Source organism: Onychomys torridus, chromosome 6 (assembly GCF_903995425.1).
Source record: "Onychomys torridus chromosome 6, mOncTor1.1, whole genome shotgun sequence".
NCBI classification, from domain to species: Eukaryota; Metazoa; Chordata; class Mammalia; order Rodentia; family Cricetidae; genus Onychomys; species Onychomys torridus.
Genome location: NC_050448.1, coordinates 73049109 through 73061535, shown reverse-complemented (window position 1 = coordinate 73061535; position 12427 = coordinate 73049109). Strand labels below are relative to the sequence as shown.

Here is a 12427-nt window from a genome sequence, read left to right as displayed (position 1 = left end):
CCAGCAAGGTCAGCTACAGGCTTAAGACAGTAAGACTAGGAAGTGAGAGTTCACTCTGGTGTCCTGGCTTTCCACTCGTGGCCCAGATTAAGTCCCTAAGCGGCCACTGCTCAGAGGTCACTGCTCAGCCACACAAATGGCAGATGTCTTCTAGGGCAGGCAGGTCTTACCACAGGAAAAAAAAGTTATTGCTACTTTATTCCAGATTTTTATCTTTTTTTTTTTTTTAATTGTGTGTGTGTGTGTCATGGTGTGTGGAAGTTAAAGGACAACCTATGGGAGCTGGTTGTCCCTCCACCATGTGGGTGCTAGGGATCAAACTCAGGTGTTCTGCCTTGGTGGCAAGCATCCTTAGCCACCGTACCATCTCACCGCCTCTAGAACCCTTAACTGCCCTAGGACAGTGACCTTCATACCTCCTACAGCCTCATGGGACAAAGGCAGGTGAGAGGAGGTGGTCGAGGAGAGCTGGGGGTGGACTTCGGGCCTTCACCTAAGCAGCTTTGAGGCAATAGTTTTTGTTAAGTTTGTGTATAAAATCCATTGCAGTGGCAGAAAGATTTCGGATGCTCAGTCAAAACACGCTGTGAGGGAGAGGAGGATCTGTTCTGGCCAGCTCTGCCTTAGAGCCCCTTTTAACTTCAAGGCCTTGGTTCTCCATTCTCTATTGAACCAGCAGAGCCCTGGAGCTGGACGATGAACCTCCCGGCTCTGCCTTCTGTAACTCCAGCAAGGTGATGCTGGGACCATCAAGGAAACATCATGGCATAGCTACTTTCCTACTTCTCTGATAAAACACCGTGACCAAAAGCAACTTGTGGAGGAAAGAGTGTATTTCATTTACCGGCTTGTAGTCCATTATCCAGGGAAGTTGGGCCAGGAACCTGGAAGCAGGAGCCTGAGGCAGGGACTGATGTGGAGGCACCAGAGGAGTGCTGCTACTTACTGGCTTGCCCAGGGGTGGCACTGCCCACAGTGAGCTAGGTGCTCCCACATCAGTCATTAATCAAGACAATATCCCACAGTCTTGCCTAAGAGCAATCTTATGGGGGCATTTTCTCAATTACAACTCCCTCTTTCCAGATGTGTCTATGTTTGTGTCAGGTTGACAAAAACCAACCAGCATGCTCTCCAGCTTCCGTCCAGTAGGATATCTGAGCCTTTTCAGGACATGTAGGAGCCAGGCAGGCATGTGGCGTATAGGCCTCTGTCCACTATCACCAGCATTGTCTCCTAGTGTGAGACCTCGCTCAGCTCAGCTCTTTTATTTATGCCCTAGTTATCACTAGTGAGAAAGACAAAGCAGGGCTTCTGCCAGCTAGATTCATTCCTGGCAGACGCCTGCAGATAAGTGAGATGCTATCTCTCCATGAGGAAGCAGCAGAACCCGAGCTCTCTGGCCTCTGGACAACACTCGCTCACTCCTTTCCCAGCCCACCACCCTCAGACCCAGGCACCTGCTGGCATTGCAGGAACGGGGTGGGCCTGGCGGTCAGCCCTGAGCTCTGCCTTGGTTCCCAAGAGTAGAACAGACCCTAGGGTGCTGTGAGCTCCCTCAGTCATGCGTGGCTCTGTGATCTCTGGTGTTCTTTTCCACTCCTCACTGCACACGAGGAGAAAAATACATCTGGATTAGAGATGAACAGGGCCATTGTTCTAGTCATCTCTGGCGCCAGCAGACAAAGATGAATTGTGAGGATGAGGCCAGGGATTCATCTCTTCCCCCTGAGCATTTCCTTCTCTGTCCAGAAATGAGTGGGCTCCACCAGAGGGTAATAACAATGTTTGAATAGGCCCTCGAAATCCATAAGCCCTTGGTGCTCTGTGCTGTGGTCCTTACAGGGCCACAAAAGCAGTGACTTTCCTGTAGCCTTCACTGGTGGCTGCGACGGGGGAAGGGAGCTCCTTGGCTTTGCTTATGAACAGGGCTAATGATGCAAAATGTGGCCCTGAAGTGTTGACTTATTCAGAACCATTCGGGATTTTTCTTTCTCTTCCCCAGAAGCTCTGAACTGTGGAAAAGGAGTCTTTGTATTATCGTAAGGCAGGGTCTATAGTCCCCCAATTTCAGGCGATTCCCACATAGCAGAGGACTTGAAAAGCACAGGAAGGGGAGGAAGGATTCCTCTCCACAGAGGTAGCAACCACTCAAGGATGAGGTCTCATTTCTTCCCTGTTTTCACTCACGCCTGGGTCTGCCATGAACATATACCTGAAGGGTTCAGGGGGTTTCTCTCAAAATATTATTAGTATTAGTATTAGTATTATTTTTGGTTTTTCAAGACAGGGTTTCTCTGTGTAGCTTTGCGCCTTTTTCCTGGAACTCACTTGGTAGCCCAGGCTGGCCTCGAACTCACAGAGACCCGCCTGGCTCTACCTCCCGAGTGCTGGGATTAAAGGCGTGCGCCACCACTGCCTGGTTCAAAATATTTTTACCTCAGCAGTGTTAGCGCATTGGGTGGCTGAAGTCATCTCTCCAACGGCTCTTATACCGGGGTCCTCACCCACCTTGGAGCCTGACATACAGCTGGCAGCAAAGTTGTGATAAGAGCTGAGCTCAGGAGAGAGGCCTGGGAAGGCCTCCTGGGTAGATCAGGCAGAGAGTGCTTAGATCTTGGTTAGTGTAACCCCCCCCCCCCACACACACACACACACGCACACCCCATACCTGCTTCCTAAACCTGCCTGGCTGCTTGAGCATAGCCCTTGCTGGGACTTGGAAGAAGCTGAGCCTGTGCTCTCTGGCCTCTGCGGACAATGCTCACTCCTTTCCCAGCCCACCGCCCTCAACCCCAGGCACCTGTTAGCCGGGACAGCGGCCCTGGCGGTCAGCCCTGAGCCCTTCCTCACCAACCCTCCTGTCTCAGGGGTTCTGAGTTCCACTTTGTCCAGACACACATGGGCTGCTCTGCATCTGCCCCAGGTTGGATCTTGGTGACAGGCAGCCTTCTCTTCTCTGGCTGTGCTCCCTCCTAGATCTACAAGTCTCCTTCCATTGCCCTACAGCAGGCAGGAGAGTAGCCTTAAGCGCACTGTATTGTCCTGAGAATTACACGACAGGATTCAATGAGGCTTAGCGTAGTGCCAGCGCCTAGCAAATGCTGCTGTTACGGATAATTAACAACACCGAGATTAAAAACGCCTCTTCCTTTCTCTCGCTTCTGACCAGACTGTCGGCTATGACCCCATCATTTCTCCAGAAGTCGCAGCCTCTTTTGGTGTTCAGCAGCTGCCCCTGGAGGAGATCTGGCCCCTCTGTGACTTCATCACTGTTCACACTCCGCTCCTGCCCTCCACCACAGGTAGGCTCTCAATATGGGTTTTCTGCAGATACCATTGAGCAAATGTAGAAAGGGGCCTGCTCAGGACCTGCTAAGCACGGTGACACTTTGTCACAAGTCCTTGCTTCAGAGGGAGGAGGGTTGAGCCAGCTGAAAAACCATGGATGTATGAATGAACTGGACACATAGGCAACTAGCTTCCCATGGGGAGGCTTCGTGGGTCAAAAAGCAGGGGCTTTTTGATTCTTGGACCCATGCAAAACACCTTCATCTCCAGAACTTCCTGAGTCTAACCCACATCCGGTACAGGGTCTATGATCTCAGAGCGTCTAGGAAGACAGAGGTGAGGTCAAGGCACCTATCCAGCAGAAGGAGGCCTCTGGGGAGAGGTGGATTGAGGGAACCAGTGCTGGGAGAGGGGATCAGGAACCAGGAACCGTCACAGTCGGCAACATCTCCGCCTTCCTCCAGGCTTGCTGAATGACAGCACCTTTGCCCAGTGCAAGAAGGGTGTGCGAGTTGTGAACTGTGCCCGAGGAGGGATTGTGGATGAAGGCGCCCTGCTCCGGGCCCTGCAGTCTGGTCAGTGTGCTGGCGCCGCACTGGATGTGTTTACAGAAGTAAGTGCCTGCAGCCTCCGTGTCAGGTCGGAGGGGAAAGGTGAGGAGCCGGGAGGCCGCAGGCGAGAAAACATGGCATCTTGCAGGACAGCAGCTCACTGTTTGTGGCTGGAAGGGAGCTGTGCTGCCAAGAAACACACCTGTGATTTTGAGGAGGCCTTTCCACTGTGCTGTCTGCCCTCTGCAAAGCCCGGGTCTTAAATGGGACCCATTTCCTAGTCAGGCTGTTGCTGTACTGGTAACTTGGGGAAGACAGAGGCAAATTAATGAGGCTAGGCATTCTAGACATGGTAACTGTGGGAGCCTGTTTTCGGGTTCCTCATGGCTTTATCCAGCAAGTCCACATAGAGAGGATGATTAGGACCACAGGCCTGAGTGCAGGTGTCTGACATGGTCTGCACTTGTCTGTGCGGGGGGAGGAGGTCTTTTGCTCCACCCCTTCGCGTCTCTATAAATACCCTGGGGCAGAGACAGTCGGAGCCCGCTGGAAAAGGTTCCAGGCCCTCTCGAGGCTATCCTTTATTTTCTCTCTGTTTATCTCCGCACTGTTAATCCTTCTATCTAATATTTCCTGCTGCTCACACTCAAGAAAACTCTGGGGAGCTGTGGGGTTGGTGGGTAAACGCCCCACAGGAAACAGGAAGTTAGTGAATCGTTCCTGATACTTAAGTCAGCCCTATGGCCAAAGAGATAGCCTGTTCAGAACCCAGTGACGTTCCTCTTTGCCTCTTCCCTTCCTAGGGAAGGCCAGAAACCCAGGGATGATGGTAGTCCCCAGTGTGGACTGCTCCCCAAGCGTGTGCAAAGGCTCAGCTTTGGCACAGAGTGCAGAGTGTGCACCTCCACCAATCCCATGGGCCCCTCTCCTCACAGATGCTATCACAGCATTGGGGCTCCTCAGTGTGACCCAGGGGAAAGAGCATGGACTTTGGCATAAATGCAGGTTCTAGCTGTGAGGCCGTGGCGGGTCACTGGCCCTCTCTGAACACCATAGTGCTCGTCTATTCCCATCCCAGGGTGCAAGGTGCAGCACAAGCTCCCCTGTGTGTGACCATCTTCCTAATAATCCACCATCTTCTTCTGCTGTTAGGAGGCTGGGGTTCAGAGGGTTGCAATTCTCAAAATTCATTGTGAACAACAGCAGAGACTATGTAGCCAGTCCATGGCCAACTTAAAGCTATCTCTCTGGGCAGGAGCCACCACGGGACCGGGCCTTAGTGGACCACGAGAATGTCATCAGCTGTCCCCACTTGGGTGCCAGCACCAAGGAGGCCCAGAGCCGCTGTGGGGAGGAAATTGCAGTCCAGTTTGTGGACATGGTGAAGGGGAAGTCTCTCTCAGGGGTCGTAAGTATCTCTCCATGGGACTGGGCCCTGGAGTCTGGGGAGAGAGCACCAACAGCCACAGCATCTCGGGGTGCACAGACTCAGCCCTGGGAACCAGGTCCCAGGACGGATTTGTGTTGGCTCTCTGGGTAGATGGGCAGGAGCAGCCCTTCTATAGTCTTCTTCTGAGCTGTTATATTGTAGCCTCAACGCAGAGATTGTGAGCCTTCCCAGGCTCAGCCACCAGTAAAAGGCTCCTTTGTTGTCCACATGCCTTGGGAATGAGGGTGTGTTGCTAGGGTGAGGGAGCAGGGCCCAGTGTGTGTGTGATGGGGGGTATGCTCAGCACTGCAGCATTTCCTTGGTTAGAGCTCATGCTGCCATAACAACCCAGTCTTCATACTTCCTAAAACGTTTGCTTAGTCTGGTAAACACCAGATCCCCACCACCGACACACACACACACACACACACACACACACACACACACACACACACACACGGGTCGGGAAGGGGACACTGAACTAGGAAAGCACAGCTCTTCCTGGGGCCTTTCTCTCTCCTTCACCAAGGCTTTCTGGGCCTAGCATCTCTACCTCATTTTTTTGCTAACCGCATTGTTTTAGGGTTTTGTTTTGTTTTGTCTTTTTTACTATGTATCCCTGACTTGTTTTAGGGTGGTTTTTTTTTTGTTTTGTTTTGACCTTTTTACTGTGTAGCCCTGACTGACCTTGAACTCAGAGATCCCTCTGCCTCCTGAGTGTGGGAATTAAAGGTGTGCCCTGCCACACTCACTAACCACATTCTTATAAACTATAATGGGTTCGTTACCTTGTTGATGCTGAATTCTGAGTTCTCTGAGGGATGAGAAGGCTGCCTTAAGTTCCTCTACAACTTATGTGAATGCCCGAGGCATATAGTTAATACCCTGCAAAAATCAGTGGATAAGACTGGGTGTGCGAGAGGGGGCTTGTGACATCCTGGCTGACTCACAGCCTGGAGATAGTCACTGGCTGGGCAGAACCATAGTAGAAAAGACAGTTTCACTTAGCCCTCCTTTCTCTAGTTAGCCAGCTCAGTTCTATGTTTTGAGACAGTCTTGAGACAGTCAGGATGCCGTTTGGTCTGTGGTGGGGGCGGGAGTTCTTGAGGGCCAGCTAGTTGTGACGTGAGAGCCTTCAGAGCCCGTGGTGACCAGGTGACTCTGGCCCGCCTGTCCTCTCTCTTTCCTCTGTCCCCCATGTTGGCTTCTTGAGGCCACAGCACATTTTCTGACCCATCAGGCTACCCAGGTGACTTTCACTGGGGTCCTGGCTGACTTGTCCAACCAGAGAATAGAAGACTGAACACAACAGACCATCTCTCCCACCTCAGCTGATGCCCTGCTCATGAATATCCCCCCTACTCTTGAGCAACCTGATAGAGCTCCACCTTCTCAGCTTTTTCAGGGGTGGGCTTCTGCCCTCTCTGTGGGAACCCTTTGAGGTGGGCACCTATCGTGAGGTGGGGGTGAGATCCCATGGCTTTTTCCAACAGGGACTTCTTCACACAAGCTCCACAGAGTGCCTCACACAAATGTTAGCAGACTATCTACTATCAGCAGCTGCTGATAATCTTTGGAAGGAGATGCTTGCATCCCAAGAGGAAATCCCTCCCTGGCTCTTCCTGCATCTTGTCTAGTTCTCTGTCCATAACACAGTTGAACACTGGGGCCAGGCTGATTTCCAGAGGCACCTGACTCCACCCTGGCATCTTTGCTATTTATTTTTCAAGACGGATCACTACACACCATTTTATTTCATAAACCTACAGTCAGCAGGCATGTCCCTGGGCTGGACTGTGTGGGCTCCACACAGTGGACAAAAGTGAGGTGTTTGGGGGTTTCTTAGCTGGGCATTTCTGTTCTGTCTGTGCCTGCGTCCTCATCCTCTGCTTTTGCCCCGTGTCTCCCTGCAGCTTCTCAGTGTAACACCCATATCTCTCCTAGTGATAACTATGAAAACAAGAACCAGAAGTATTACATTTTTTTTCTCATCTCATAGCTAATTATTTGATTTTTTTTTTTCATCCAAGTTTCTGTTTGTTTGCCAGTGGGGTGGGGATTTGGCTTGTGTTTAGAGACAGGGTTTTCTTCTGTAGCTACAGCTGGCCTGGAACTCAGGGGAAGCCGCTTACCTCAGCCTCCCTAGTGCTAGGATTACAGGCATGAGCCCCATGCCCAAATTTAAAATCCAGATTCCTAATTAAATCCTTCTTAGATGGATTCTTTCTGAGTAGCCTCAAAGAAATTATTGGTGCCTGACTGGGAGCCAGAGCATCCGGAACCACAAAAAGGAGCAGAAATTTTACCTCAGAACAAGGAAGCTCTGTTATTAGGTCCCTGGGAGAGGAAGGGAGATCCAAGCCCAGAGACCCTTCCAATTGGCTCTGGCTGCTCAATTTCCCAGCATGCCTCAGCATGAAACATAATATAGGATCATTAGACCTGCCTGAATCTGGTTTTACATAAAAGTCATGGGAACTGAGCATAGTGTTCAGTGACAAATGTGAATGGTCACTTAAAATAATCAAAATAGAGAATAAAATGAGCCAGGTATGCCGGCTCACTCCTATAACCCTAGTACTCAGGAGTTCTGCCAGGCTGGACCACAGAGTGAAGCCCTGTCTCAGAGCAACACACAAAAAAGGCAAATTAGATCACCCTCCCTGAGAACTACAATTCTGCTTCTGCACCATCTGTGGCCCCATGTTTTATTGAGCTGTCCAGATCCCTTTCCATCACACAGGAAGCCACTCTCCCACAAAGGGTACCAGTACCAATACTGCTCAATGACAGAAGTCAGGCTTCTGGCCTCTGTTCTGGCCATATAGTGCAGTCGAAGCTTTCTGTGTCTCCTCGGGCTCTGTGTATCTTCTCACCTATAGGGATAAGTCACTGCTCCTGGTTGGTGGTTGGTGGACATTGTCACCCATCACCTGAGTTGTCTCCCCCATGCCAAGTTGACTCTTGGCCACATGGCATTGATTCAGTTGCTCATTCGAGCAGGTGTGCCCTCATTGACTGCTTCCCAGCTTCACCCTGCTCCCCTCTTTCTGCAGGTGAATGCCCAGGCCCTTACCAGTGCCTTCTCTCCACACACCAAGCCTTGGATTGGTCTGGCAGAAGCATTGGGCACACTGATGCATGCCTGGGCTGGCTCCCCTAAAGGGACTGTCCAGGTGGTGACACAGGGTGAGTCCGGGTCTGGCTGGGCCCCAGCGTGAGCTAGGGACACTGCTGAGAGAAGGGGAAAGGGAGAATGGACTCATCTCTGCTGGGTGTGTCCAGTGCTCACCGCAGATCTAGTAGCGACTCAGGGGACTTGGGCCCTGCTTTGGGTACAGCCCACCCACTGTGGAGGTGGACAAAAGATGTGTGTCAGTGGGATATAAGCTCCCTGGGGAAGTGTACTTAATTTTCTCAGGTCATGTTTATGCAGTGATTTTTTTGTTTGTTTGTTTGTTTGTTTTTAGGATAGACATGTTTCCCATACAAGAAAGACCAGAGAGTTTCATGTAAAAGAGACTAGAATCCATGGAAAATCTAAACTAGTCAGCAAAACTATTTGGGTCATTTTTACCTGTGGCTGTGTACAGCTCGGCTGCCTTGGTGTGGACCCCCCACTCTGCAGATGGAGTTGGGGGCTCCCTTCATCCTGTACAGGGCTTCCCTTTCCCTCCTCCCATTGATTATTTCTCACCTGCCACTTGGGGAGAGAGTGTAAGGTTGGGCAGCACAGGACAGGCGGAGCCAGAGGATGCCATGCCCACTACCCTGGGCACCCAAGCCCCTGAGAAAGCATGGTGAAGAATTGGTCATGTGGTTCCTTCAGTGGCTCCTTTCTGCGCCTGAGCTTGCAAGGGTCTTGAGTTCCAGCCCCTTGTGGGAGGGAGCACACAGTTTGCCAAGTATCTTCTGGGAAGACAGGCCAAGGAGGCTAGTTAAGCTGGTCTCAGTTTTGGAGGGGAATTTCTCAAATTGGTTAAAACATCCTAGGTTTCTGGGCTTGGACATACATATATATATAAAGAGAGACATATGTATATATGTATATGTGTGTGTGTGTGTGTGTGTGTGTGTGTGTGTATACACACCCAGCTGGCTTATCAGTACTCTGAAGGAATTACAACTGCAGCCCGCAGTTGGGGGTTCCCAGGGCGATAGGAGCCTTGTAGCTGAGAGCTAAGTGCCAGTGGTCCCCTGCCCTGTCCTGTGGTAGCTCGTGAACAACAATCTTTAGGGTAACTCTCTGTGTCCCCAGGAACATCTCTGAAGAATGCTGGGACCTGCCTGAGCCCCGCAGTCATCGTTGGCCTTCTGAGGGAAGCGTCAAAGCAGGCAGATGTGAACTTGGTGAACGCTAAGCTCCTGGTGAAAGAGGCTGGCCTCAATGTGCGCACACTCTTTACTCTGGCTCTGCCACCCCTCTGTAGTTAGAGTTTTCCTGCCTGGCCCACAGTCAGGACAAATCTCTCTCATCCGCCAGGCCCATAGATGCTCAGAACCAACCAAGTAAACACACAGGGACTTACATTGCTTACAAACTGTATGGCCGTGGCAGGCTTCTTGCTATCTACTTCTTCTATCTTAAATTAACCCATTTCTGTTAGTCTATAAGTTGCTACGTGGCTCGTGGCTTACCAGTACCTTACATCTTGCTTGTCATGGCGGCAGCTGGCAGGTCTCTCCCTTCCTGTTCCCAGAATTCTCTTCTCTGCTTGTCCCGCCTATACTTCCTGCCTGGCTACTGGCCAATCAGCATCTTATTTACCCAGAGCAACATCCCTAGCACCCCCTTTTATGTGTTTGTCTGAGACAGTCTCATATAACCCAGACTGTCCTTGATCTCCCGACCCTGCAGCCTCCACCTCCCAGATGTTAGGGTTACAGGCCTGGGCCACTGTGCCTGCTCCTCCCCACAGTTTAGAAGCCTGTTCACAGTTTCACTCACTGGGTTTGCTTCTTGCCATCCTCCCTGTCTGTCCGTGAGAGCTGGCCTCCGTTCCTTCATCTATGAAGGGAAAGACCATATGTTTGAGTGTCATGGAGTGAGCTCATACTCCCAAAACTACTGTATAGGTAGATGCAGAAATGCTCTGAATGGGGGTGTAAGGCGCCTCCATTTCACAACTGAGGGGAAAAAGCTGAGCTAGGCCACGTCTGAATGGAGCTGATAGAGGCGTATACACCCTGGGAACATGTTCCTCCACCACCCTCGCCTTCCCTCCAGTGGCTTCCTCTCGCATTCCCCTTTTGGATCAGAGTATGTCTTAGCCAGTTGAGGCTGGCCAAGGCCATAAGAACAGAGTTCTCCTAGCACTAGCTCACTTCCCTCTTTGCCTGCATCCTGCTCAAGCCTTTGGCTGAGAAGCTGGAGCAGAAAGGGTCAGGCTGGTCAGCTACCCAGTGCTTGGACCTCTGGTTCCCACTTCCCACCCTTCCTGGCCAACAGGCAGACCCCCGGCCCTCCCTTTATGGGGCATATTGACTGTCCTGAGAAGCTAAAGTCTGGAGGCATAAGGTTCACGTCATTTGTCCCTTGCCCCAGAGTACTGAACTGGTGGCCAGGCTACAGTCCCTGTACATGTGTGATTAGGCTGTGGGAGAGGGTAGAGAGTTCAACTGTGCCTCTGTCTTCTCTCTGCAGGTCACCACCTCCCACAGCCCTGTGGTCCCAGGGGAGCAGGGCAGTGGAGAATGCCTCCTGACTGTGGCCCTGGCAGGTGCCCCCTACCAAGCTGTGGGCTTGGTCCAGGGCACCACACCAATGTTGCAGGTGCTCAATGGAGCTGTCTTCAGGCCAGAGGTGCCACTACGCCGAGGACAGCCCCTACTCATGTTCCGGGCTCAGCACTCCAACCCTGTAATGCTACCCACTATGATTGGTAAGGAGACTTTTGGAGGGAGGCTGGCCAGGCTGCTGAGGCAGAGATGGGGTCTTCCCCAGGATTGGGCCTTGGAGAGATATTTCCTTTGGGCCTTTCTCTGTGCCTCAGGGCATGTCTATATGTACCTCACAGAGAGAGGGTCTTGCAGAATCATTTCCATAATCATAGGAAGAAACAGCCCAGACAGGGGAAGTAGGTGGCTTATCCGAGGTCACAGAGCAGTATGGGCAGAGGTGGGCAGAGTGCCAGTTACCCGGGCTACCGCACAAGTCTACCATGTTCTCACACACTGTCTACATCCCGGGAGCTTACTTCATGGACTGTTCCTTCTATGGGCCCTGGTGACCAGCTTAGTGTACCACAGCAAGTGTGTCAGAGCATCCCTCCTGGGGTGCAGCAACGGTCTCCTGAGACCTGGGCTGCTGAGGGTTCTGGGTCTCCTCCAGGTTTGGCAGAGGCTGTGTCCCCAGACACCCTGGGAGGCTTTATTTCACCGTCTTTGCCAGCTGCCCAGAGGGAGGTTCTCTGCTTACCTTGCTATCCTCTCTTGCTGTTGGCCTAGACACTGTCTGGGTATGAGTGTCCTCCTCTCCCGCCACCTGATGCTCAGGCTGAGAAGAGGCTGAGGCCAAGGAGAGTCACCTGCCCTGCCCATTTCAGCTCCGTACTGTGGAGACCAGCCCCGCCTCTCCTTCCGCCCTGCGGCTTTGGTCACAGAAGCCTGACTTCTCTCTGCTCTGGACTCTTACTCTCTGACCCCTTCCCCCATGTGCCATGCTAACCTGTGCTTTTCTCCCCCTTACCCCCCACCCAGGCCTCCTGGCAGAGGCCGGTGTGCAGCTGCTTTCCTACCAAACCTCCAAGGTATCTGACGGAGAGACCTGGCATGTCATGGGCCTCTCATCCCTGCTGCCCAGCCTGGACGCATGGAAGCAGCATGTGTCTGAAGCCTTCCAGTTCTGCTTCTGACCCCTGGGGCTTTTCTGAAGAAACCCGCTCGCTGTGATCTATAGGGAGAGGAGATCCACATTCCTGGGGCAAAACCTGGGTACCTGCCTGAAATAACATCTTAGTAAAGAGTCTAACTCTACCTGGTGTCTGTGCAGTCATTATCCAGAGATGTCAGCAGAGGGAGCCCACGGGCTGCCTCTGGAAATTTTGGTAGCTGACCAGTAGGGTAGGTAGAGGAAGGCTGGCTTGTGCAAAGGACCTGAGCTTAAGTGCCCTAAAGACAGCCCCCTCCCTTCCTTTCAAAGATTATCCAAAGGCATTTT

At 52.0% G+C, this 12427-nt stretch overlaps 1 protein-coding gene across 1 annotated transcript in view; it reads left to right on the top strand.

Annotated features, from left to right (window-relative positions):
- Phgdh (phosphoglycerate dehydrogenase) overlaps nt 1-12243 on the top strand; it is a 28663-nt gene extending 16420 nt beyond the window's left edge. Inside the window, exons 6-12 of the mRNA XM_036190921.1 lie at nt 3170-3302; nt 3753-3901; nt 5095-5247; nt 8325-8457; nt 9527-9657; nt 10913-11150; nt 11968-12243. Of these exons, the coding sequence (XP_036046814.1) occupies nt 3170-3302; nt 3753-3901; nt 5095-5247; nt 8325-8457; nt 9527-9657; nt 10913-11150; nt 11968-12122 (1092 nt within the window). The 3' untranslated portion in view covers nt 12123-12243. The remainder of the gene's footprint in view (nt 1-3169; nt 3303-3752; nt 3902-5094; nt 5248-8324; nt 8458-9526; nt 9658-10912; nt 11151-11967) is intronic.
- The last annotated feature ends 184 nt before the right edge of the window (nt 12244-12427 follow it).